Source organism: Pseudophryne corroboree, chromosome 6, assembly GCF_028390025.1.
Source record: "Pseudophryne corroboree isolate aPseCor3 chromosome 6, aPseCor3.hap2, whole genome shotgun sequence".
NCBI classification, from domain to species: domain Eukaryota; kingdom Metazoa; phylum Chordata; class Amphibia; order Anura; family Myobatrachidae; genus Pseudophryne; species Pseudophryne corroboree.
Genome location: NC_086449.1, coordinates 814761443 through 814788811, shown reverse-complemented (window position 1 = coordinate 814788811; position 27369 = coordinate 814761443). Strand labels below are relative to the sequence as shown.

Here is a 27369-nt window from a genome sequence, read left to right as displayed (position 1 = left end):
CAGTGACTGAGTATAGAGGACATGGCAAGCGATGCAGTGACTGTGAGTATAGAGGGCACGGCTAGTGATGCAGTGACTGAGTATAGAGGGCACGGCAAGCAATGCAGTGACTGTGAGTATAGAGGGCACGGCAAATGATGCAGTGACTGTGAGTATAGAGGACATGGCAAGCGATGCAGTGACTGTGAGTATAGAGGGCACGGCAAGCGATGCAGTGACTGTGAGTATTGAGGGCACGGCAAGTGATGCAGTGACTGTGAGTGTATAGGGCATGGCATGCGATGCAGTGACTGTGAGTATAGAGGGCACGGCAAGCGATGCAGTGACTGTGAGTATAGAGGGCACGGCAATGATACAGTGACCGTGAGTATAGAGGGCATGGCTAGTGATGCAGTGACTGAGTATAGAGGGCACGGCAAGCGATGCAGTGACTGTGAGTATAGAGGGCACGGCAAGCGATGCAGTGACTGTGAGTATAGAGGGCACGGCAAGCGATGCAGTGACTGTGAGTATTGAGGACATGGCAAGCGATGCAGTGACTGTGAGTATAGAGGGCACGGCAAGCAATGCAGTGACTGTGAGTATAGAGGGCACGGCAAGCGATGCAGTGACTGTGAGTATTGAGGGCACGGCAAGTGATGCAGTGACTGTGAGTGTAGAGGACATGGCAAGCGATGCAGTGACTGTGAGTATAGAGGGCACGGCAAGCGATGCAGTGACTGTGAGTATAGAGGGCACGGCAAGCGATGCAGTGACTGTGAGTATAGAGGGCATGGCTAGTGATACAGTGACTGAGTATAGAGGGCACGGCAAGCGATGCAGTGACTGTGAGTATAGAGGGCACGGCAAGCGATGCAGTGACTGTGAGTATAGAGGGCACGGCAAGCAATTCAGTGACTGTGAGTAAAGAGGGCATGACAAGCGATGCAGTGACTGGGAGGATAGAGGGCACAGCAAGCGATGCAGTGACTGTGAGTATAGAGGGCACGGCAAGCAATTCAGTGACTGTGAGTAAAGAGGGCATGGCAAGCGATGCAGTGACTGTGAGTATAGAGGGCATGGCAAGCGATGCAGTGACTGTGAGTATAGAGGGCACGGCAAGCGATGCAGTGGCTGTGAGTATAGAGGGCACGGCAAGCGATGCAGTGACTGTAAGTATAGAGGGCACGGCTAGTGATGCAGTGACTGTGAGTATAGAGGGCACGGCAAGCGATGCAGTGACTGTGAGTATAGAGGACATGGCAAGCAATGCAGTGACTGTGAGTATAGAGGGCACGGCTAGTGATGCAGTGACTGAGTATAGAGGGCACGGCAAGCAATGCAGTGACTGTGAGTATAGAGGGCACGGCAAATGATGCAGTGACTGTGAGTATAGAGGACATGGCAAGCGATGCAGTGACTGTGAGTATAGAGGGCACGGCAAGCGATGCAGTGACTGTGAGTATTGAGGGCACGGCAAGTGATGCAGTGACTGTGAGTGTATAGGGCATGGCATGCGATGCAGTGACTGTGAGTATAGAGGGCACGGCAAGCGATGCAGTGACTGAGTATAGAGGGCACGGCAATGATACAGTGACTGTGAGTATAGAGGGCATGGCTAGTGATGCAGTGACTGAGTATAGAGGGCACGGCAAGCGATGCAGTGACTGTGAGTATAGAGGGCACGGCAAGCGATGCAGTGACTGTGAGTATAGAGGGCACGGCAAGCGATGCAGTGACTGTGAGTATTGAGGACATGGCAAGCGATGCAGTGACTGTGAGTATAGAGGGCACGGCAAGCGATGCAGTGACTGTGAGTATTGAGGGCACGGCAAGTGATGCAGTGACTGTGAGTGTAGAGGGCATGGCAAGCGATGCAGTGACTGTGAGTATAGAGGGCACGGCAAGCGATGCAGTGACTGTGAGTATAGAGGGCACGGCAAGCGATGCAGTGACTGTGAGTATAGAGGGCACGGCAAGCGATGCAGTGACTGTGAGTATAGAGGGCACGGCAAGCAATTCAGTGACTGTGAGTAAAGAGGGCATGACAAGCGATGCAGTGACTGGGAGGATAGAGGGCACGGCAAGCAATGCAGTGACTGTGAGTATAGAGGGCATGGCTAGTGATACAGTGACTGAGTATAGAGGGCACGGCAAGCGATGCAGTGACTGTGAGTATAGAGGGCACGGCAAGCGATGCAGTGACTGTGAGTATAGAGGGCACGGCAAGCAATTCAGTGACTGTGAGTAAAGAGGGCACGACTAGTGATGCAGTGACTGTGAGTATAGAGGGCACGGCAAGCGATGCAGTGACTGTGAGTATAGGGGGCACGGCTAGTGATGCAGTGACTGTGAGTATAGAGGACATGGCAAGCGATGCAGTGACTGTGAGTATAGAGGGCACGGCAAGCGATGCAGTGACTGAGTATAGAGGACATGGCAAGCGATGCAGTGACTGTGAGTATAGAGGGCACGGCTAGTGATGCAGTGACTGAGTATAGAGGGCACGGCAAGCAATGCAGTGACTGTGAGTATAGAGGGCACGGCAAATGATGCAGTGACTGTGAGTATAGAGGACATGGCAAGCGATGCAGTGACTGTGAGTATAGAGGGCACGGCAAGCGATGCAGTGACTGTGAGTATTGAGGGCACGGCAAGTGATGCAGTGACTGTGAGTGTATAGGGCATGGCATGCGATGCAGTGACTGTGAGTATAGAGGGCACGGCAAGCGATGCAGTGACTGTGAGTATAGAGGGCACGGCAATGATACAGTGACCGTGAGTATAGAGGGCATGGCTAGTGATGCAGTGACTGAGTATAGAGGGCACGGCAAGCGATGCAGTGACTGTGAGTATAGAGGGCACGGCAAGCGATGCAGTGACTGTGAGTATAGAGGGCACGGCAAGCGATGCAGTGACTATGAGTATTGAGGACATGGCAAGCGATGCAGTGACTGTGAGTATAGAGGGCACGGCAAGCAATGCAGTGACTGTGAGTATAGAGGGCACGGCAAGCGATGCAGTGACTGTGAGTATTGAGGGCACGGCAAGTGATGCAGTGACTGTGAGTGTAGAGGACATGTCAAGCGATGCAGTGACTGTGAGTATAGAGGGCACGGCAAGCGATGCAGTGACTGTGAGTATAGAGGGCACGGCAAGCGATGCAGTGACTGTGAGTATAGAGGGCATGGCTAGTGATACAGTGACTGAGTATAGAGGGCACGGCAAGCGATGCAGTGACTGTGAGTATAGAGGGCACGGCAAGCGATGCAGTGACTGTGAGTATAGAGGGCACGGCAAGCAATTCAGTGACTGTGAGTAAAGAGGGCATGACAAGCGATGCAGTGACTGGGAGGATAGAGGGCACAGCAAGCGATGCAGTGACTGTGAGTATAGAGGGCACGGCAAGCAATTCAGTGACTGTGAGTAAAGAGGGCATGGCAAGCGATGCAGTGACTGTGAGTATAGAGGGCATGGCAAGCGATGCAGTGACTGTGAGTATAGAGGGCACGGCAAGCGATGCAGTGGCTGTGAGTATAGAGGGCACGGCAAGCGATGCAGTGACTGTAAGTATAGAGGGCACGGCTAGTGATGCAGTGACTGTGAGTATAGAGGGCACGGCAAGCGATGCAGTGACTGTGAGTATAGAGGACATGGCAAGCAATGCAGTGACTGTGAGTATAGAGGGCACGGCTAGTGATGCAGTGACTGAGTATAGAGGGCACGGCAAGCAATGCAGTGACTGTGAGTATAGAGGGCACGGCAAATGATGCAGTGACTGTGAGTATAGAGGACATGGCAAGCGATGCAGTGACTGTGAGTATAGAGGGCACGGCAAGCGATGCAGTGACTGTGAGTATTGAGGGCACGGCAAGTGATGCAGTGACTGTGAGTGTATAGGGCATGGCATGCGATGCAGTGACTGTGAGTATAGAGGGCACGGCAAGCGATGCAGTGACTGAGTATAGAGGGCACGGCAATGATACAGTGACTGTGAGTATAGAGGGCATGGCTAGTGATGCAGTGACTGAGTATAGAGGGCACGGCAAGCGATGCAGTGACTGTGAGTATAGAGGGCACGGCAAGCGATGCAGTGACTGTGAGTATAGAGGGCACGGCAAGCGATGCAGTGACTGTGAGTATTGAGGACATGGCAAGCGATGCAGTGACTGTGAGTATAGAGGGCACGGCAAGCGATGCAGTGACTGTGAGTATTGAGGGCACGGCAAGTGATGCAGTGACTGTGAGTGTAGAGGGCATGGCAAGCGATGCAGTGACTGTGAGTATAGAGGGCACGGCAAGCGATGCAGTGACTGTGAGTATAGAGGGCACGGCAAGCGATGCAGTGACTGTGAGTATAGAGGGCACGGCAAGCGATGCAGTGACTGTGAGTATAGAGGGCACGGCAAGCAATTCAGTGACTGTGAGTAAAGAGGGCATGACAAGCGATGCAGTGACTGGGAGGATAGAGGGCACGGCAAGCAATGCAGTGACTGTGAGTATAGAGGGCATGGCTAGTGATACAGTGACTGAGTATAGAGGGCACGGCAAGCGATGCAGTGACTGTGAGTATAGAGGGCACGGCAAGCGATGCAGTGACTGTGAGTATAGAGGGCACGGCAAGCAATTCAGTGACTGTGAGTAAAGAGGGCACGACTAGTGATGCAGTGACTGTGAGTATAGAGGGCACGGCAAGCGATGCAGTGACTGTGAGTATAGGGGGCACGGCTAGTGATGCAGTGACTGTGAGTATAGAGGACATGGCAAGCGATGCAGTGACTGTGAGTATAGAGGGCACGGCAAGCGATGCAGTGACTGAGTATAGAGGACATGGCAAGCGATGCAGTGACTGTGAGTATAGAGGGCACGGCTAGTGATGCAGTGACTGAGTATAGAGGGCACGGCAAGCAATGCAGTGACTGTGAGTATAGAGGGCACGGCAAATGATGCAGTGACTGTGAGTATAGAGGACATGGCAAGCGATGCAGTGACTGTGAGTATAGAGGGCACGGCAAGCGATGCAGTGACTGTGAGTATTGAGGGCACGGCAAGTGATGCAGTGACTGTGAGTGTATAGGGCATGGCATGCGATGCAGTGACTGTGAGTATAGAGGGCACGGCAAGCGATGCAGTGACTGTGAGTATAGAGGGCACGGCAATGATACAGTGACCGTGAGTATAGAGGGCATGGCTAGTGATGCAGTGACTGAGTATAGAGGGCACGGCAAGCGATGCAGTGACTGTGAGTATAGAGGGCACGGCAAGCGATGCAGTGACTGTGAGTATAGAGGGCACGGCAAGCGATGCAGTGACTATGAGTATTGAGGACATGGCAAGCGATGCAGTGACTGTGAGTATAGAGGGCACGGCAAGCAATGCAGTGACTGTGAGTATAGAGGGCACGGCAAGCGATGCAGTGACTGTGAGTATTGAGGGCACGGCAAGTGATGCAGTGACTGTGAGTGTAGAGGACATGTCAAGCGATGCAGTGACTGTGAGTATAGAGGGCACGGCAAGCGATGCAGTGACTGTGAGTATAGAGGGCACGGCAAGCGATGCAGTGACTGTGAGTATAGAGGGCATGGCTAGTGATACAGTGACTGAGTATAGAGGGCACGGCAAGCGATGCAGTGACTGTGAGTATAGAGGGCACGGCAAGCGATGCAGTGACTGTGAGTATAGAGGGCACGGCAAGCAATTCAGTGACTGTGAGTAAAGAGGGCATGACAAGCGATGCAGTGACTGGGAGGATAGAGGGCACAGCAAGCGATGCAGTGACTGTGAGTATAGAGGGCACGGCAAGCAATTCAGTGACTGTGAGTAAAGAGGGCATGGCAAGCGATGCAGTGACTGTGAGTATAGAGGGCATGGCAAGCGATGCAGTGACTGTGAGTATAGAGGGCACGGCAAGCGATGCAGTGGCTGTGAGTATAGAGGGCACGGCAAGCGATGCAGTGACTGTAAGTATAGAGGGCACGGCTAGTGATGCAGTGACTGTGAGTATAGAGGGCACGGCAAGCGATGCAGTGACTGTGAGTATAGAGGACATGGCAAGCAATGCAGTGACTGTGAGTATAGAGGGCACGGCTAGTGATGCAGTGACTGAGTATAGAGGGCACGGCAAGCAATGCAGTGACTGTGAGTATAGAGGGCACGGCAAATGATGCAGTGACTGTGAGTATAGAGGACATGGCAAGCGATGCAGTGACTGTGAGTATAGAGGGCACGGCAAGCGATGCAGTGACTGTGAGTATTGAGGGCACGGCAAGTGATGCAGTGACTGTGAGTGTATAGGGCATGGCATGCGATGCAGTGACTGTGAGTATAGAGGGCACGGCAAGCGATGCAGTGACTGAGTATAGAGGGCACGGCAATGATACAGTGACTGTGAGTATAGAGGGCATGGCTAGTGATGCAGTGACTGAGTATAGAGGGCACGGCAAGCGATGCAGTGACTGTGAGTATAGAGGGCACGGCAAGCGATGCAGTGACTGTGAGTATAGAGGGCACGGCAAGCGATGCAGTGACTGTGAGTATTGAGGACATGGCAAGCGATGCAGTGACTGTGAGTATAGAGGGCACGGCAAGCGATGCAGTGACTGTGAGTATTGAGGGCACGGCAAGTGATGCAGTGACTGTGAGTGTAGAGGGCATGGCAAGCGATGCAGTGACTGTGAGTATAGAGGGCACGGCAAGCGATGCAGTGACTGTGAGTATAGAGGGCACGGCAAGCGATGCAGTGACTGTGAGTATAGAGGGCACGGCAAGCGATGCAGTGACTGTGAGTATAGAGGGCACGGCAAGCAATTCAGTGACTGTGAGTAAAGAGGGCATGACAAGCGATGCAGTGACTGGGAGGATAGAGGGCACAGCAAGCGATGCAGTGACTGTGAGTATAGAGGGCACGGCAAGCAATGCAGTGACTGTGAGTATAGAGGGCATGGCTAGTGATACAGTGACTGAGTATAGAGGGCACGGCAAGCGATGCAGTGACTGTGAGTATAGAGGGCACGGCAAGCGATGCAGTGACTGTGAGTATAGAGGGCACGGCAAGCAATTCAGTGACTGTGAGTAAAGAGGGCACGGCTAGTGATGCAGTGACTGTGAGTATAGAGGGCACGGCAAGCGATGCAGTGACTGTGAGTATAGGGGGCACGGCTAGTGATGCAGTGACTGTGAGTATAGAGGACATGGCAAGCGATGCAGTGACTGTGAGTATAGAGGGCACGGCAAGCGATGCAGTGACTGAGTATAGAGGACATGGCAAGCGATGCAGTGACTGTGAGTATAGAGGGCACGGCTAGTGATGCAGTGACTGAGTATAGAGGGCACGGCAAGCAATGCAGTGACTGTGAGTATAGAGGGCACGGCAAATGATGCAGTGACTGTGAGTATAGAGGACATGGCAAGCGATGCAGTGACTGTGAGTATAGAGGGCACGGCAAGCGATGCAGTGACTGTGAGTATTGAGGGCACGGCAAGTGATGCAGTGACTGTGAGTGTATAGGGCATGGCATGCGATGCAGTGACTGTGAGTATAGAGGGCACGGCAAGCGATGCAGTGACTGTGAGTATAGAGGGCACAGCAATGATACAGTGACCGTGAGTATAGAGGGCATGGCTAGTGATGCAGTGACTGAGTATAGAGGGCACGGCAAGCGATGCAGTGACTGTGAGTATAGAGGGCACGGCAAGCGATGCAGTGACTGTGAGTATAGAGGGCACGGCAAGCGATGCAGTGACTATGAGTATTGAGGACATGGCAAGCGATGCAGTGACTGTGAGTATAGAGGGCACGGCAAGCAATGCAGTGACTGTGAGTATAGAGGGCACGGCAAGCGATGCAGTGACTGTGAGTATTGAGGGCACGGCAAGTGATGCAGTGACTGTGAGTGTAGAGGACATGTCAAGCGATGCAGTGACTGTGAGTATAGAGGGCACGGCAAGCGATGCAGTGACTGTGAGTATAGAGGGCACGGCAAGCGATGCAGTGACTGTGAGTATAGAGGGCATGGCTAGTGATACAGTGACTGAGTATAGAGGGCACGGCAAGCGATGCAGTGACTGTGAGTATAGAGGGCACGGCAAGCGATGCAGTGACTGTGAGTATAGAGGGCACGGCAAGCAATTCAGTGACTGTGAGTAAAGAGGGCATGACAAGCGATGCAGTGACTGGGAGGATAGAGGGCACAGCAAGCGATGCAGTGACTGTGAGTATAGAGGGCACGGCAAGCAATTCAGTGACTGTGAGTAAAGAGGGCATGGCAAGCGATGCAGTGACTGTGAGTATAGAGGGCATGGCAAGCGATGCAGTGACTGTGAGTATAGAGGGCACGGCAAGCGATGCAGTGACTGTAAGTATAGAGGGCACGGCTAGTGATGCAGTGACTGTGAGTATAGAGGGCACGGCAAGCGATGCAGTGACTGTGAGTATAGAGGACATGGCAAGCAATGCAGTGACTGTGAGTATAGAGGGCACGGCTAGTGATGCAGTGACTGAGTATAGAGGGCACGGCAAGCAATGCAGTGACTGTGAGTATAGAGGGCACGGCAAATGATGCAGTGACTGTGAGTATAGAGGACATGGCAAGCGATGCAGTGACTGTGAGTATAGAGGGCACGGCAAGCGATGCAGTGACTGTGAGTATTGAGGGCACGGCAAGTGATGCAGTGACTGTGAGTGTATAGGGCATGGCATGCGATGCAGTGACTGTGAGTATAGAGGGCACGGCAAGCGATGCAGTGACTGTGAGTATAGAGGGCACGGCAATGATACAGTGACCGTGAGTATAGAGGGCATGGCTAGTGATGCAGTGACTGAGTATAGAGGGCACGGCAAGCGATGCAGTGACTGTGAGTATAGAGGGCACGGCAAGCGATGCAGTGACTGTGAGTATAGAGGGCACGGCAAGCGATGCAGTGACTATGAGTATTGAGGACATGGCAAGCGATGCAGTGACTGTGAGTATAGAGGGCACGGCAAGCAATGCAGTGACTGTGAGTATAGAGGGCACGGCAAGCGATGCAGTGACTGTGAGTATTGAGGGCACGGCAAGTGATGCAGTGACTGTGAGTGTAGAGGACATGTCAAGCGATGCAGTGACTGTGAGTATAGAGGGCACGGCAAGCGATGCAGTGACTGTGAGTATAGAGGGCACGGCAAGCGATGCAGTGACTGTGAGTATAGAGGGCATGGCTAGTGATACAGTGACTGAGTATAGAGGGCACGGCAAGCGATGCAGTGACTGTGAGTATAGAGGGCACGGCAAGCGATGCAGTGACTGTGAGTATAGAGGGCACGGCAAGCAATTCAGTGACTGTGAGTAAAGAGGGCATGACAAGCGATGCAGTGACTGGGAGGATAGAGGGCACAGCAAGCGATGCAGTGACTGTGAGTATAGAGGGCACGGCAAGCAATTCAGTGACTGTGAGTAAAGAGGGCATGGCAAGCGATGCAGTGACTGTGAGTATAGAGGGCATGGCAAGCGATGCAGTGACTGTGAGTATAGAGGGCACGGCAAGCGATGCAGTGACTGTAAGTATAGAGGGCACGGCTAGTGATGCAGTGACTGTGAGTATAGAGGGCACGGCAAGCGATGCAGTGACTGTGAGTATAGAGGACATGGCAAGCAATGCAGTGACTGTGAGTATAGAGGGCACGGCTAGTGATGCAGTGACTGAGTATAGAGGGCACGGCAAGCAATGCAGTGACTGTGAGTATAGAGGGCACGGCAAATGATGCAGTGACTGTGAGTATAGAGGACATGGCAAGCGATGCAGTGACTGTGAGTATAGAGGGCACGGCAAGCGATGCAGTGACTGTGAGTATTGAGGGCACGGCAAGTGATGCAGTGACTGTGAGTGTATAGGGCATGGCATGCGATGCAGTGACTGTGAGTATAGAGGGCACGGCAAGCGATGCAGTGACTGAGTATAGAGGGCACGGCAATGATACAGTGACTGTGAGTATAGAGGGCATGGCTAGTGATGCAGTGACTGAGTATAGAGGGCACGGCAAGCGATGCAGTGACTGTGAGTATAGAGGGCACGGCAAGCGATGCAGTGACTGTGAGTATAGAGGGCACGGCAAGCGATGCAGTGACTGTGAGTATTGAGGACATGGCAAGCGATGCAGTGACTGTGAGTATAGAGGGCACGGCAAGCGATGCAGTGACTGTGAGTATTGAGGGCACGGCAAGTGATGCAGTGACTGTGAGTGTAGAGGGCATGGCAAGCGATGCAGTGACTGTGAGTATAGAGGGCACGGCAAGCGATGCAGTGACTGTGAGTATAGAGGGCACGGCAAGCGATGCAGTGACTGTGAGTATAGAGGGCATGGCTAGTGATACAGTGACTGAGTATAGAGGGCACGGCAAGCGATGCAGTGACTGTGAGTATAGAGGGCACGGCAAGCGATGCAGTGACTGTGAGTATAGACGGCACGGCAAGCAATTCAGTGACTGTGAGTAAAGAGGGCATGACAAGCGATGCAGTGACTGGGAGGATAGAGGGCACAGCAAGCAATGCAGTGACTGTGAGTATAGAGGGCACGGGAAGCGATGCAGTGACTGTGAGTATAGAGGGCACGGCAAGCGATGCAGTGACTGTGAGTATAGAGGGCACGGCAAGCGATGCAGTGACTGTGAGTATAGAGGGCACGGCAAGCAATGCAGTGACTGTGAGTATAGAGGGCATGACAAGCGATGCAGTGACTGTGAGTATAGAGGGCACGGCAAGCGATGCAGTGACTGTGAGTATAGAGGGCACGGCAAGCAATTCAGTGACTGTGAGTAAAGAGGGCATGACAAGCGATGCAGTGACTGGGAGGATAGAGGGCACAGCAAGCGATGCAGTGACTGTGAGTATAGAGGGCACGGCAAGCAATTCAGTGACTGTGAGTAAAGAGGGCATGGCAAGCGATGCAGTGACTGTGAGTATAGAGGGCATGGCAAGCGATGCAGTGACTGTGAGTATAGAGGGCACGGCAAGCGATGCAGTGGCTGTGAGTATAGAGGGCACGGCAAGCGATGCAGTGACTGTAAGTATAGAGGGCACGGCTAGTGATGCAGTGACTGTGAGTATAGAGGGCACGGCAAGCGATGCAGTGACTGTGAGTATAGAGGACATGGCAAGCAATGCAGTGACTGTGAGTATAGAGGGCACGGCAAGTGATGCAGTGACTGAGTATAGAGGGCACGGCAAGCAATGCAGTGACTGTGAGTATAGAGGGCACGGCAAATGATGCAGTGACTGTGAGTATAGAGGACATGGCAAGCGATGCAGTGACTGTGAGTATAGAGGGCACGGCAAGCGATGCAGTGACTGTGAGTATTGAGGGCACGGCAAGTGATGCAGTGACTGTGAGTGTATAGGGCATGGCATGCGATGCAGTGACTGTGAGTATAGAGGGCACGGCAAGCGATGCAGTGACTGTGAGTATAGAGGGCACGGCAATGATACAGTGACTGTGAGTATAGAGGGCATGGCTAGTGATGCAGTGACTGAGTATAGAGGGCACGGCAAGCGATGCAGTGACTGTGAGTATAGAGGGCACGGCAAGCGATGCAGTGACTGTGAGTATAGAGGGCACGGCAAGCGATGCAGTGACTGTGAGTATTGAGGACATGGCAAGCGATGCAGTGACTGTGAGTATAGAGGGCACGGCAAGCGATGCAGTGACTGTGAGTATTGAGGGCACGGCAAGTGATGCAGTGACTGTGAGTGTAGAGGGCATGGCAAGCGATGCAGTGACTGTGAGTATAGAGGGCACGGCAAGCGATGCAGTGACTGTGAGTATAGAGGGCACGGCAAGCGATGCAGTGACTGTGAGTATAGAGGGCATGGCTAGTGATACAGTGACTGAGTATAGAGGGCACGGCAAGCGATGCAGTGACTGTGAGTATAGAGGGCACGGCAAGCGATGCAGTGACTGTGAGTATAGAGGGCACGGCAAGCAATTCAGTGACTGTGAGTAAAGAGGGCATGACAAGCGATGCAGTGACTGGGAGGATAGAGGGCACAGCAAGCAATGCAGTGACTGTGAGTATAGAGGGCACGGGAAGCGATGCAGTGACTGTGAGTATAGAGGGCACAGCAAGCGATGCAGTGACTGTGAGTATAGAGGGCACGGCAAGCGATGCAGTGACTGTGAGTATAGAGGGCACGGCAAGCAATGCAGTGACTGTGAGTATAGAGGGCATGACAAGCGACGCAGGGACTGGGAGGATAGAGGGCACAGCAAGCAATGCAGTGACTGTGAGTATAGAGGACATGGCAAGCAATGCAGTGACTGTGAGTATAGAGGACATGGCAAGCAATGCAGTGACTGTGAGTATAGAGGACATGGCAAGCAATGCAGTGACTGGGAGGATAGAGGACATGGCAAGCAATGCAGTGACTGGGAGGATAGAGGGTGAAATCTTACAGATGGATGTATAAGTGAAACTGGAAGTTCTGTGGTGTCAAATACTAAAATTAAATGGTCGAGAATTTGATTTTGAGTTGCACAAACGTCAGGTTTTGATGGTGAGATATACAGGAGACAGCTCTTAATGACGTGTACAGAGGTCAAATGTTGAAGGTAAATTGTAGTGTCCTCAGTATTCAGTGATGACCAGTTGATGGTGAGTAGTGCTGATGATTGTTAGAGGTGAGAAATACAAAAATCAGTGTAGAAAGTCAGTTGGGTAGCGGTCAGCACTAGCTTGTCGGTTGAGCGATGTTCAGCTATAGAAGGTTGCTTGGGCAGGGGTCAGCATCAGAAGGTCGTTGTGCATGAGTCAGTTCTAGAAGATCAGTTGTGCAGTGGACAGACAGAGAAGGTCAGTGGTGAGCAATAGAAGGTCGGTTGTGCAGAGGTCAGCTATAGAAGGTCGGTTGTGGAGTGGTTAGCTCTAGGTCTGTTATGCAGTGGTCAGATCTAGAAGATCTGTTGTGCAGTGGTCAGATCTACAAAATCTATTATGCAGAGGGCAGATATAAAAGGTCAGTTGTACCGTGGTTAGCTCTAGAAGGCCAGTTGTGCAGTGGTCAGCTCTAGAAGTTTGGTTGAGCAGTGGCCTACTTTAGAAGATCGCTTGGGCAGTGGTCAGCTATAGAAGGTCGATTGTGCAGTGATTAGCTCTAGGTCTGTTGTGCAGTGGTCAGCTCTAGAAGGTAATTTGAGCAGTAGTCAGTTCTAGAAGGTTGGTTGAACAGGGGTCTACTCTAGAAGATTGGTTGGGCAGTGGTCAGCTCTTCAAGGTCACTTGTTCAGTGATTAGCTTTGAAGGTGAAGAACCCCATTTCTAATATTTTCCATTTTGATTCCAGGTTTGGGCCTCTGCTGCTGGTATGCCTCACAACCCTCCAACTGATTTCCTGTGGAAGCAGCAGAGCAAGTTTGTGACAGAGCCCCGGTGTACCACCATCCTGTGCACCCCAAATGGACAAGTAAGTTGTGTTCTGTCCACCTTCTGAGGCAGACAAGCAAGATATTCTGGTGGACATGATGTTAGTCCTGTGGGGATTATACTAAAGATATCACCGGGAACATGGCGCAGGTACCCTGTTTCTGGAGATTGGTGCATATTTAGTAGACTGACACCATGCCTGAGTCTACTGAGGACATTTGCTTGCAGAGAGGTTTAAAAGAGGAGGGCGGTGGGGAGTCTCCATGTGGGACCCTCTCCTTCTATTATATCACTCCCAGATGGTGACACTTTATTGGCCTCTCCTCACATGGGACACATATACGTGGATGCATGGAAACCAACCTCCGCCGTTGCCGCTGTCAGCCTGTACAGCATTTTTGGAGCGAACTAATAAACGACGGAAATGTCACATTCCATGTAGAAGCACTCCATGGGCAATCTGACGCTCTCTGGCAATCCCATCCACCATACCGACACTAAATAGGAACTACTTATTGGTTTGGGAAGCTGCTAGAAGAAAGGTGGTTATGTACCAAACAATGGTCCTTAGAAATCTCCACACCCAGATTACCATTTCTTCTAAAAACAGACTTGAGACAACAAAGAATCTCCAACGTCTGTCCTTTAAGAAGAATATATCACACCAAACGGCACATAATAACGGTATCCGGTCTCTAGGTCGACAAGACTTAGGTCGACAGTGTCTAGGTCGACCACTATTGGTCGACAGGGACTCTAGGTCCTAGGTTCTAGGTCGACATGCCAAAGGGTCAACATGAGTTTTTCAAAAAATTTTTTTTTTTTTTTACTTTTTCATACTTTAAGATCCACGTGGACTACAATTGGGAATGGTAACCTGTGCCGAGCGCAGCGGTAGAGGAGCGAGGCACCTTGCCCGAAGCATGGCGAGCGATGCGAGCCATGCGAGGGGACACGGTGCAATAATTGGGGTTCCTGGTCATTGTACGGAGAAAACGACATAAAAAAAGTGAAAAAAATCATGTCGACCTTTAGTCATGTCGACTTAGTTCATGTCGACCTAGAGTCCCTGTCAACCTAGAACCCATGTCGACCTACTTACTGTCAACCAATATGGGTCGATCTAGACACTCAATACCACACCCATAATAATAATAATGCATTAAAGGGTAATATATACAACAGAGTTAAGTGCTCTCAAGCTGTAATCAAGCTAGAATGTCCCACCGCAAGGGCAGAGAACAGCGGAATCATAGACTCAGAGGTGTTACAGTGGATCTCTTTTCCCAGTCAGCCCCTCTCCCTTCCAGACTGTCCATTGGTCAACAGTAACACCCAGCAAGTTCTGTCGAGTTCCGTTTCCCTGTTTAATTCCTGAGCAGTACTTTTATATACCTGCTCTGGTTCCCATGATGTTGGGCTCTGGGAACCAAAGGGAGACACCTCTCAGACAGCCTTACATCTGATGGATGGACTCAAGGCTCGGTTCCTGTCACAGCTCCCTGACATCTTTACATAAGAGGTACATAGAATGACCATCATTCCTTAAAATGAGGGTAACCCCATGTCTGTTAAAGCCTACCCCACTCCTGGACTCTGCCACCCTATTGCTGGGAGGCGTTTGATAATCTGTGACATCATTACAAATGCAGTTTTGAATTTGCTTCAGCCAATCGCATCCTCATCTCTCTGCTTCCTCTGTATAATGACTGATGTTCTACAAATGTCTCTTGGCCTCGCATTCTCTCTTTGACATTAGGAAACATCAGGACTCATGACTATGTTACTTATAGCGGCTTCTCTCATCTCTAGGCCACGGCGTGGTTCACTCCTGTAAGAAACAAAATGAAGAAATCATCAGATAAAAATAAGGTTTTTAAATCAGAGCCTAAAATCCAATCACCTCTGCCATTATCTGAGCCGAGTAAAGTGGATGAAGAACCAACAAATGGTAGAAAAAGCCAATCATCAAAATCACCGCGTGATCATCATTTAGTAGAGAAAGTACCACGGCTACTCAATAGGTGAGGATCTAATACCAGTAACAGGAGAACTAGACCCATATCCTAGTTTATTAACTGGGGAACTAGGCTCAGTCAGATCCTACATCAGTGAAAGGAGAACTAGCCAGATATCCTACATCAGTAACCTGGGAACTAGGCTCAGATCCGACATCAGTAACAGTGGAACTAGCCAGATATCCTACATCAGTAACCTGGGAACTAGGCTCAGATCCGACATCAGTAACAGTGGAACTAGCCAGATATCCTACATCAGTAACAGGGGAACTAGGCTCAGATCCTACATCAATAACAATGGAACTAGCCAGATATCCTACATCAGTAACAGGGGAACTAGTCTCAGATCCTACATCAGTAACAGGGGAACCAGGTTCAGATCCTACATCAGTAACAGGGGAACTAGGCACAGATCCTACATCAGTAACGGTGGAACTAGCCAGATATCCTACATCAGTAACAGGGGAACTAGGCTCAGATACTACATCAGTAACAGGGGAACTAGGCTTAGACCCTACATCAGTAACAGGGGAACTAGGCTCATGTCCTACATCAGTAACAGGGGAACTAGGCTCAGATCCTACATAAGTGACGGGAACTAGGCTCATATCCTACATCAGTAACAGGGGAACTAGGCTCATGTTCTACATCAGTAACAGGGGAACTAGGCTCATGTTCTACATCAGTAACAGGGGAACTAGTCTCAGATCCTACATCAGTAACAGGGGAACCAGGTTCAGATCCTACATCAGTAACAGGGGAACTAGGCTCATGTTCTACATCAGTAACAGGGGAACTAGGCTCATGTTCTACATCAGTAACAGGGGAACTAGTCTCAGATCCTACATCAGTAACAGGGAAACCAGGCTCAGATCCTACATCAGTAACAGGGGAACTAGGCTCAGATCCTACATCAGTAACAGGGGAACTAGGCTCATGTCCTACATCAGTAACAGGGGAACTAGGTTCAGGTCCTACAACAAAAATAGGGTAACTAGGCCCATGTCCTACATCAGTAACAGGGGAACTAGGTTCAGATCCTACATCAGTAACAGTGGAACTAGCCAGATATCCTACATCAGTAACAGGGGAACTAGGCTCAGATCCTACATCAGTAACAGGGGAACTAGGCTCAGACCCTACATCAGTAACAGGGGAACTAGGTTCATGTCCTACATCAGTAACAGGGGAACTAGGCTCAGATCCTACATCAGTAACAGGGGAACTAGGCTCATACCCTACATCCGTAATAGGGGAACTAGGCTCATATCCTACATCAGTAACAGGGGAACTAGGCCCATATCCTACATCAGTAACAGGGGAACTAGGCTCATACCCTACATCAGTAACAGGGGAACTAGGCTCATGACCTACATCAGTAACAGGGGAACTAGGCTCATGTGCTAAATCAGCAACAGGGAAACTAGGCTCATATCCTACATTAGTAACAGGGGAACTAAGCTCAGATCCTACATCACTAACAGGGGAACTAGGCTCAGATCCTACGTCAGTAACACGGTAACTAGACTCAGATCCTACGTCAGTAACAGGGGAACTAGGCTCAGATCTTACACCAGTAACAGGGGAACTAGGCTCATGTCCTACATCAGTAACAGGGGAACTAGGCTCATGTCCTACGTCAGTAACAGGGGAACTAGGCTCATATTCTGCATCAGTAACAGGGGAACTAAGCTCAGATCCTACATCACTAACAGGGGAACTAGGCTCAGATCCTACGTCAGTAACACGGTAACTAGACTCAGATCCTACGTCAGTAACAGGGGAACTAGGCTCAGATACTACACCAGTAACAGGGGAACTAGGCTCATGTCCTACATCAGTAACAGGGGAACTAGGCTCATATCCTGCATCAGTAACAGGGGAACTAGGCTCATATCCTGCATCAGTAACAGGGGAACTAGGCTCAGATCTTACATCACTAACAGGGGAACTAGGCTCAGATCCTACGTCAATAAAAGGGTAACTAGACTCAGATCCTACATCAGTAACAGGGGAACTAAGCTCAGATCCTACATCACTAACAGGGGAACTAGGCTCAGATCCTACGTCAATAAAAGGGTAACTAGACTCAGATCCTACATCAGTAATAGGGGAACTAGGCTCAGATCCTACATCAATAACAGGGTAACTAGGCTCAGATCTTACATCACTAACAGGGGAACTAGGCTCAGATCCTACATCAATAACAGGGGAACTAGACTCAGATCCTACATCAGTAACAGTGGAACTAGGCTCTGATCCTACGTCAGTAAATCATTAACATTGGCCCTCATTCCGAGTTGTTCGCTCGCAAGGCGAATGTAGCAGAGTTACACACGCTAAGCCGCCGCCTACTGGGAGTGAATCTTAGCTTCTTAAAATTGCGACCGACGTACGCGCAATATTGCGATTACAAACGAGTTAGCAGTTTCAGAGTAGCTCCAGACTTACTCTGCCTGTGCGATCATTTCAGTGCTTGTCGTTCCTGGTTGACGTCACAAACACACCCAGCGTTCGCCCAGGCACTCCCACCGTTTCTCCGGCCACTCCTGCGTTTTTTCCGGAAACGGTAGCGTTTTCAGCCACACGCCCCTGAAACGCCGTGTTTCCGCCCAGTAACACCCATTTCCTGTCAATCACATTACGATCGCCGGAGCGAAGAAAAAGCCGTGAGTAAAAATACTTTCATCATAGTAAAGTTACTTGGCGCAGTCGCAGTGCGAACATTGCGCATGCGTACTAAGCGGATTTTCACTGCGATGCGATGAAAAATACCGAGCGAACAACTCGGAATGAGGGCCATTATATGTGTTGCTGCTCATGTCAGACATTTCTCCTGTAATCTGTAGAGAGAAGACACCACCCGCAGTCCTTCCTGCTACATCAAGCCCATGGACACAGAGTACCACGTCCCCAACTCACCCCGACTTCTCTCCCAGCCAACTTTTGCCTTCGGGATATGATGGGATAAGCACGTGTCGTCAGTGGCGGTCACACACGGCTAAAGCAGAGCCCCCTTCAGGTGACAAACTGTAATGACACCTGTGTTCATGCACAGCAGAGAACACAGAACGTATAGTGTAACAAGGCTGATGTTCATTCCTCGGGGGCAGGGCCTTCTTGACAGTATTGTAGGCCATGGGCAAAGCAATACACTGGGGCCCCTGGCCACCCATTCACAGGAATAAATGAGAGAATAAATGAACCTTCCTGCGGTCCCATACTGTCTCTCCACATGTTTCCATACAGTGAATGGCTGTTAGCACTTTGATTGGCGGATAGCTCCAGCCATCTACCAATCAGGATGCTGACAATCATTCACTGTCTGGCTGCAGGCTGGGAGGCAGGTAGACACTCAGTGCTGCCTTGCTCTCTGATTGGGTCCCTACTATAATCGAGTAGCTGCCCAGTTTGCCTGTACGTTAAGATGGCCCTGCCTTGGGGTGTAAATATTCTGCCCAGACTGTATGACGACTTGGCTTTCAACTGTCCCAATTTCAGCTCTGTCCTGATTAGCAGCGGCTAGCAGGTGCTGTATGCACCTGGCATATTGACTATGGCGTTCAGAGGGAGGATAATGAGACGTGGGTCAGACGTTCCGGTCAGGGGTGTAACTCCCGGAGGCAATGGAAGCATTGGCCTCTGTGCGCCCGGTGTTGGGGGGACGCTATCAGCTGGGTTATAGAGCACCGGAGCAGTCGCATCTGTGTGTCCTGCATTAATACAGTCTGCACTGTGCAACTGTCCTCAGTGATTGGCAGTCTGCTGCCGTCTGGGTTGCAGAGAGGGGGCGGTGACGGTCTTTGTTTGTGAAAACTGAGGCATGTCGTCGCCGTTTAAGGGGAGGTAAGAGGCCAGGGATCCTCATCATTGGACGAAGATTTCCTGGCCTCTGTGATGGCCGGCTTGCGCGTCACCATGGGTGCCGCAAGCCAGACGATGGTGACTGAGTGATGCAATACTGTATCCTAGTATGCAGGTGGGATCACTACTGCCGCAGGAGGTGTCGGCTTGTAACAGACTCCTCCTGCTGCGTCACCATACAGCGCTATCACTTCTGCTTCCAAGGAAGCTTCTCCAACCACATTTGAATCAGACCTGTGGTGAGAGAAAGACACCGTGCTATGGGAAATCGCGACGATTGACCAAGGCGCTGTGTCTTAGTTGCACCAGGTGTCTTGCAGCATTTATTGGGTGAGTGAGGACACGTCTGTGTAAGTGGTATGCAGTCAGTAAGTTACTCCCACCTACTTACGGTTGTAGCAGACGCTGCTGCCAGTGTGTGCTAATGCCACTGGAGGCGCCTTGTCCAAAAACGCAGCATCAGTTCATTTGCGAAGACATTGACCGTCTGAGTAACCCTCATGTTACATAGGATGGTCAGTGTTTCTTCGCTGCCGGAGCCAGGAAATCTGCATCGGAAGACGTAGACCCTGGCCTCGCCATTCCTACAAAACTGGAGCGTCAAGTCCCCATTTTGTCAAACGCTCAGCGTTGCTGCCCCCAAACGGTTACAGCATGTCAATCATTCTGCGATTTGGGGACACATACATGCGCAGTGCGTCATCAGCGCACGTTCAGATCCCTCAACATCAGAATTGTACGCAAATTTCAGGTTTGCGTATGACTAGGATGACGGCCCCTCTCTGATGCCGCATACACACTATCCAACCACTTATTACACATAGCAATTGTAGCAGAACACACTGGCGCTATATCACGTCAGCATAAGTATAACTACGCTCATCTGCTAGGCAGGAATAAATCTGTGTCCTGAGAACCCGTCTCGTCTTGTCTGGCAGGTGTACCGAGCCCAGGGCCCAAAAATGGCAGAGATCCAAGTGTTATCCAAGGCAGCAAGAAGAGCAGAGGACCCACCCGGTCAGCGGGGGTAAGTGATGTTCTCAGTGCTGCACCATGATGGGACACTTCATCTGACAATGATTAATTGACCAGTCAGCTGGGGGTGTATTTCACTGGAAAATGGACAGCTAGGGGCCTGATGTAGACTGGTGCGCAATTCCGAAGGCGGACAGATCTCACCAGTTTTAACAAAGTGCGCACGCTTTGTTTCTTCTATATGGCAACTTCAAACAGCTACAAGTGATTCTATATAGATGTATTTTATAGGCAATAGTCTATATCCTGGGTGGGGGTCAGGCAGTCTATGGGGGTAATTCAGATCTGATCGCAGCAGCAAATTTGTTAGCTAATGGGCAAAACCATGTGCACTGCAGGGGGGGGCAGATGTAACATGTGCAGAGAGAGTTAGATGTGGGTGGGTAATATTGTTTCTGTGCAGGGTAAATACTGGCTGCTTCATTTTTACACTGCAATTTAGAGTTCAGCTTGAACACACCCCACCCAAATCTATCTCTGCACATGTTACACCTGCCCACCCCCCTGCAGTGCACATGGTTTTGCCCATTAGCTAACAAATTTGCTGCTGTGATCGGATCTGAATTAGGCCCTATGGGGGTCATTCTGACCCGTTCGCACGTAGCAGTTGTTCGCAGCGGTGCGAACGGGTCAGAACCGCGCATGCGTGGCGTGCGCATTGCACACGCGCACCGTTGCCCGGCGACAGATGTTGCCAGGCAACAGAGTGCCTAGCGCGAGGAAAAGACGCAGCGCTGGACGGAGAGAAGATTGACAGCGGAGAGGCGGTCCGTGGCGGATGCTCACCGGTGGAGGCCGTTTTCGGGGGGTGGTCAGAAGAACGCAGGCGTGTCCAGGCGAACGGAGGGCGGATGTCTGACGTCAGGACCGGGACCTTCATCGCTTGATCCGTCGCACTGGGTAAGTAGCTTCAGGTCTGGTCTTGTTTTGCAGGAAAATTTTTAGGCATAGCAGGGCTGCACAAGCGATTGCAGCCCTGCTATGCTAAAATACACTCCCCCATAGGCGGGGATTAGTTGATCGCAGCAGCAGCAAAAAGTTGCTGGCTGCGATCAACTCGGAATGACCCCCTATGTCCTTTGAAGTGGTGGCATAGTCTGTATCCCAGAAAGCAGGAGGCCTAGGTCCTAGGGAGAAGGGGTATTGTTGCTTGCGCCGAGCCTGCATTTTGCTGGATTTTATATTTTCTTTTTCATTATTGCATTACAAACTTTTGCTCAATAAACCGGGTACAGCCACAAGAGTATGTGGCAGGCTTGGCGTAATAAATGCCAACAGCGACATCTAGTGTCCAAATGTGGAGTTGCGTGGGTTTTATGTCATGTTTTGTGTGCAACCCTAAAAAATGTTTTTAAAACATGAAAAGTAACTTTATAGCAGCTAAATATCATTAGTTATTTATAACATACACATATATCCTCTCTCGTTGTTGTTGCGGTCATGTCAAACAGCCCTTCTAACACCGCCTAGTCCTGAGTGCGTTTCCTAACACCGAGCATCTTTTCATGTGTCTGTTTCCCAAAAAAAACATCTTATTCGCATTGCTGTGTGACTCAGACGCACATGCAGACTACGCTGATTAAAATGATATGCGTCATGTGTATGTTCTGTGTGCGACTGCGGCTGTATCTGCATACGAAATGCTACGTTACAGTGTTTTCCACTGATTGCGCTGGTCATGTGGCATGGGGGCTGGCGGCTCTCACACGCCCTGTGTGCCGCAAATCATAATGTACGGAGGCTAGACCAGGAAGGACGCATCTGTATATGTATCGCAATATGCCAAGTGGCTAAGGGCTTCTGTTCATTTGGTCTAACTGGCCGCTTGCTAATCTTGATTTATAAATTAGCTGTCACACTTGGTGACACAATAAAATGTGCGATCCTTTCTCACTAATTTCTGAATCATGTAACGGGTACTTAGACACAGACCGGGCCACCAAGATATTGGCTTGGCTACATGGGGCGTGGCTATGTCCTATCAGGATGTACACACCTACGGCGCTCTCCATAACAGGGGGGCGTGGTTGTGGCATCACAGTGGGGCTCAAAACTTTTTCTCATTGACAAAACAACTCGGAGCGACAAAACTACATTGTAAGGTTATACTGATCAATCCGATGTGCCACACTTGTACATCTGTGTGCGCCTGAGTCTGAATCTGTATATGAAGTGCTGCAATGCAGCAGCGGCTATTTCTCACACCATGTTCCTCTGCGACTTTGTACGTTTTTAAAACTAATTCATGTTAAAGTCGCAGCCCGGCGTCTCTGCTGCACTGTGAGTCGAGTTCTGCTGCATCTGCAGTGCAAATAAGACACAAAATAGAAAGATAAAGAAAGTACGCCGCTGTTCTCAGAGCAGCTCAGCCACCCCGGGCGTCTCACGCCGTATGACGTATATATGCGCTAGGCCTAAGAGGACACATCTGTAACTGCAAAGTGTTTTTGGAACTTACTGTCACCCTTCGGCAAGGACGGATCACATAGCAATGAGGCATCTCTGGCATGGGAAGTGTAGCCCTTCCTGTGCACAGACATCGGTGGAGAAGTCGCAGTGTGAGGGACTCTGCATGTAGCAGTGGCAGATGTGTGCAGGACACGTAGTTCTGATCTCATCCAATATGAACACGGACCTAATAGTCATCTCAGTGCAATACGAGGACATTTCTACTGATGAGATACTAATATATCTTTGTCTGTTTACACGACAGGCAAGAAAAGGAACTCTTAGAATCCTCCTCCCTGGAAGCTTCTCCTCACCCTCCCATCAGCACCAGGCAGGGCTGCAGATATTGCAGACCGTGCAGAACCTTCCTTTCCAGCCTCCGATGCCACATCCTCCGGCGCTTACATCCTGGTGATCTGGAACCATAGACAGGTCAGGTCTGCATATAACCCAGCCACATATGTCACTCTGCAGCCAATCACTAGGCAGCCGGCATAGCAGCCATAGGGAGCCATAGGGAGAAATCAACTTACCTTCTCCAAATGTTTTTGTAACTGGCTCGGTTCTCCTGTCTCTGTATGTTTTTGTTCAATATAGAAAATACATTTGCGCAGGAGCAGCAGGACGTGGCTCATGGTTAGACATAGGATAACGGTTATTTCTGTAGGCAAACGGGAAGTTCTGATTAAAAGGACATGGGCATTGCCCCATGGACCTGCAAGCAGGGCCGCATCGAGGGGTGTGCGACAGGCGCTGGCATCCAGGGTGCAAAACTGATGGGGCGGCATGGGTGCTGTCCCCGATGCACCTTAGAGAGGACGCACAATACCCTTTTCCACCTTGCGGGTTCCCTGCTACAGCACTGCCTCTAGTACAGGGGCAAACATTTAGGATTCAAAGGGGTGTAGTGTGATGCGTGTGCCGACATTCATCATATCAACACTCATTATGTAGAAACTGATGAAATGTCGACATATGGTCCCTGGTGGCCCGGCGATCCCTTACCTGCTCCTGGCGGCTGCAGTGGCTACGGTGTGGTTTCTGGGTCTTGCCGGTCATGTGACTTCCATCACAGGCTTCTGATCCTCCAGTGCTCCAGTACGTATTCTTAGGGGCAGATGTACTAAGCCTTGGAAAGTGATAAAGTGGAGAGAGATAAATGACCAACAACCAATCAGCTCCTGTCATTTTTCAAACACAGCCTGTTCCATGACAGTTAGGAGCTGATTGGCTGGCACTTTATCTCTCTCCACTTTATCACTCTCGAAAAGGCTTAGTACATCTCCCCCTATTATGATAGACACTATTGTGCCCCCATATTTCAGCCCAGGGAACTCACCCCTTACCTCCTCCTTTCCTGCATGTAGCGCAGGTGTTGTGCTGCTGTTACAGGCCGGAACATGTCAAGGCCCTGGCCTGTTTTCTGGCTGGTAAAATTGAGTGGCCGCTATGTTTGCACCACGCTAGGCAGCTGAATCATTCACACTTGCAGAGACTTCATCTATGTGTCCCGGAACGCCGTTGTATCACACAAAAGCAGCTGCAGTAATTACCGTCCATGCATTTTGCCAGCACTAAATGTATCCACAGACAGAGCACTCTGAGTACCGAAGATGACGTTATGATGGTCATTCCGAGTTGATCGCTAGCTGAATTTGTTTGCAGCGCAGCGATCAGGCTAAAAATCGGCAGTTCTGTTCGTATGCGGCGCAATGCGCACGTGCGTCGTACGGGCACAACGAACAATGTCGTTTCACACAGGGTCTAGCGATGCATTTCAGTCGCGCTGCTGGCCGCAGAGTGATTGACATGAAGTGGGCGTTTCTGGGTGGTAACTGACCATTTTCAGGGCGTGTGCGGAAAAACGCAAGCATGCCAGGAAAAACACAGGCGTGGCTGGGGAAACGCAAGTGTGGCTGGGCAGGTTTGTGACGTCAAATCCGGAACTGAATGGTCTGAAGTGATCGCAAGAGCTGAGTAGGTTTTGAGCTACTCTGAAACTACTCAAAAATATTTTGTAGCCGCTCTGCGATACATTCGTTCGCACTTCTGCTAAGCTAAAATACACTCCCAGTGGGCGGCGGCATAGCGTTTGCACGGCTGCTAAAAACTGCTAGCGAGCGATCAACTCGGTATGACCACTTATGGGCCTGATTAAGAGTCAGACACAACATTGATGTCGCCCAGAGTTGGCCAATGATTTTCACCTGCGCGTACATCCCAATGGTGTTCCTACACAGTCACAGTACAGATTCCTGCGCACACACAAAGAATGTAATTCAGTCCGGTGAATATTTAGCATAATTTCATTTCATTCATTACCTCGGTTCTTCTGTTCCTGGTTGTCAGTCACAAATGCAGCTCAATCCTTCCAAAGCAGATAGTATAAGACTGTGTTCTGTAGAGAGGATGAAATGGGTAATTATGGATGTCATATGGGAGAGGTGGGGGCAGCACGGTAACTGAACGATGTATGTTATAAAATAAGAATGGGCGAGACGTATTGTGCCTCTGGTCTCTTATAATGAATGTGTTCCCAGGCACCAAACTGACGCGTTTCACTTTATATTTGCAGACTAACTCCCGGGGAGTCCTGTATCTGGGATATTCCGCACCCGCTGGCTCTGTTCTACATAAGTTTTTCTCTAACTCCTCCTATAACATCAGGCTGGCTAGTCACGTTTCTCTGGTCCCCACCGTCCTGTCCGACATCTGATAAGCTCACAATAAACAGCGGAGGCGTGAAATGACTGGACTACTGTATATTGCTTTATCTTTGCATCTAACTTTCTACTTTACTATCAAAAAACAAAGTTCAGCATACATTTGCTAATGTAATAGGTTTTTCTGGTCAATTATAAACTCTTTTTATGGTTTTGTGGGTAACAGGGATGTTGAGACAGCCATGGGGCCTGGGTACCGAGTGGGCATGGCCAAATACAGGAGGCGTGGCCACAGCACCTCCAGGAAAATAATGGAAAATACTATGCACACTTTAGGAAGCAGTGCCACAAAGAGTGACATGACCCCTTATTAGCTGGCCCGGGTCTCCGCTGGGCCCCTCAGCTGGCCCGGCCTCAGTAATAAGTACCCGCCTCTCTCGTCTTGGCGCCCCTGTAGCGTAAGATGGGAAGAACCTGGCTGATACCCGGCCTCTTACATGTAGCTACAGGCGGAAAGGAAGACTTTTATTTCCTGGGATAAAACAAGAAAACAGAATCGTGCAGGACACAACATATACATAATGTAGAACTGCAGATTCGTGGCCATAAATAATTATCTTCTGACTGCTAAGCTATTACCAATTGTATATGCCATTATTGTCATACTCATCACACACCCTCTTACACCCCCTCATCATCGCACACCCTCTTACACCCCCTCATCATCACACACCCTTTTACACCCCCTCATCATCACACACCCTCTTACACCACCTCATCATCACACACCCTCTTACACCCCCTCATCATCACACACCCTCTTACACCCCCTCATCATCACACACCCTCTTACACCACCTCATCATCACACACCCTCTTACACCCCCTCATCATCACACATCCTCTTACACCCCCCTCATCATCGCACACCCTCTTACACCCACCCCCTCATCATCACACACCCTCTTACACCCCCTCATCATCACACACCCTCTTACACCACCTCATCATCACACACCCTCTTACACCCCCTCATCACACACCCTCTTACACCCCCTCATCATCACACACCCTTTTACATCCCCTCATCATCACACCCCCTCTTACACCCCCTCATCATCACACACCCTCTTACACCCCGTCATCATCAAACACCCTCTTACACCCCTTCATCATCACACACCCTCTTATACCCCTTCATCATCGCACACCCTCTTACACCCCTTCATCATCACACACCCTCTTTCACCCCCTCATCATCGCACACCCTCTTACACCCCTTCATCATCACACACCCTCTTACACCCCTTCATCATCGCACATCTTCTTACACACCCTCTTCATCACACCCCTTCTTACACCCCCTCTTCATCACACACCCTCTTACACCCCCCTCATCATCGCACACCCTCTTACACCCCCTCATCATCACACACCCTCTTACACCCCCTCATCATCACACACCCTCTTACACCACATCATCGCACACCCTCTTACACCCCTTCATCATCACACACCCTCTTGCACCCCCTCATCATCACACACCCTCTTACACGCCCCCATCATCACACACCCTCTTACACCCCCCATCATCACACACCCTCTTACACCCCCTCATCATCACACACCCTCTTACACCCCCTCATCATCACACACCCTCTTACACCCCCTCATCATCACACACCCTCTTACACCCCCTCATCATCACACACCCTCTTACACCCCCTCTTCATCACACACCCTCTTACACCCCCTCATCATCACACACCCTCTTACACCCCCCCCATCATCACACACCCTCTTACACCCCCTCTTCATCACACACCCTCTTGCATTCAGGACAGGTATAAGCTCTAGAACCCTCCTGTGTATCCAGCACACGATCAATACAGCTCCGGCAGAAGTTGTGGCCACACCTCAGGGTTACAGGATCTGTATAAATGCTCAGGCAGATGGAACAGTCCAGCTCCT

General features: G+C 50.4%; 1 protein-coding gene across 3 annotated transcripts in view; it reads left to right on the top strand.

Moving 5' to 3' along the window:
• Nucleotides 1-25485, top strand: part of LMNTD1 (lamin tail domain containing 1) — a 268559-nt gene extending 243074 nt beyond the window's left edge. Inside the window, exons 13-18 of one of the 3 annotated variants that reach the window (XM_063929094.1) lie at nucleotides 13291-13410; nucleotides 15183-15394; nucleotides 18238-18410; nucleotides 20191-20279; nucleotides 23001-23167; nucleotides 25311-25485. In XM_063929094.1, the coding sequence (XP_063785164.1) occupies nucleotides 13291-13410; nucleotides 15183-15394; nucleotides 18238-18410; nucleotides 20191-20279; nucleotides 23001-23150 (744 nt within the window). In that variant the 3' untranslated portion in view covers nucleotides 23151-23167; nucleotides 25311-25485. The remainder of the gene's footprint in view (nucleotides 1-13290; nucleotides 13411-15182; nucleotides 15395-18237; nucleotides 18411-20190; nucleotides 20280-23000; nucleotides 23168-25310) is intronic. The other 2 variants (XM_063929095.1, XM_063929096.1) reach the window with 2 other exon arrangements.
• The last annotated feature ends 1884 nt before the right edge of the window (nucleotides 25486-27369 follow it).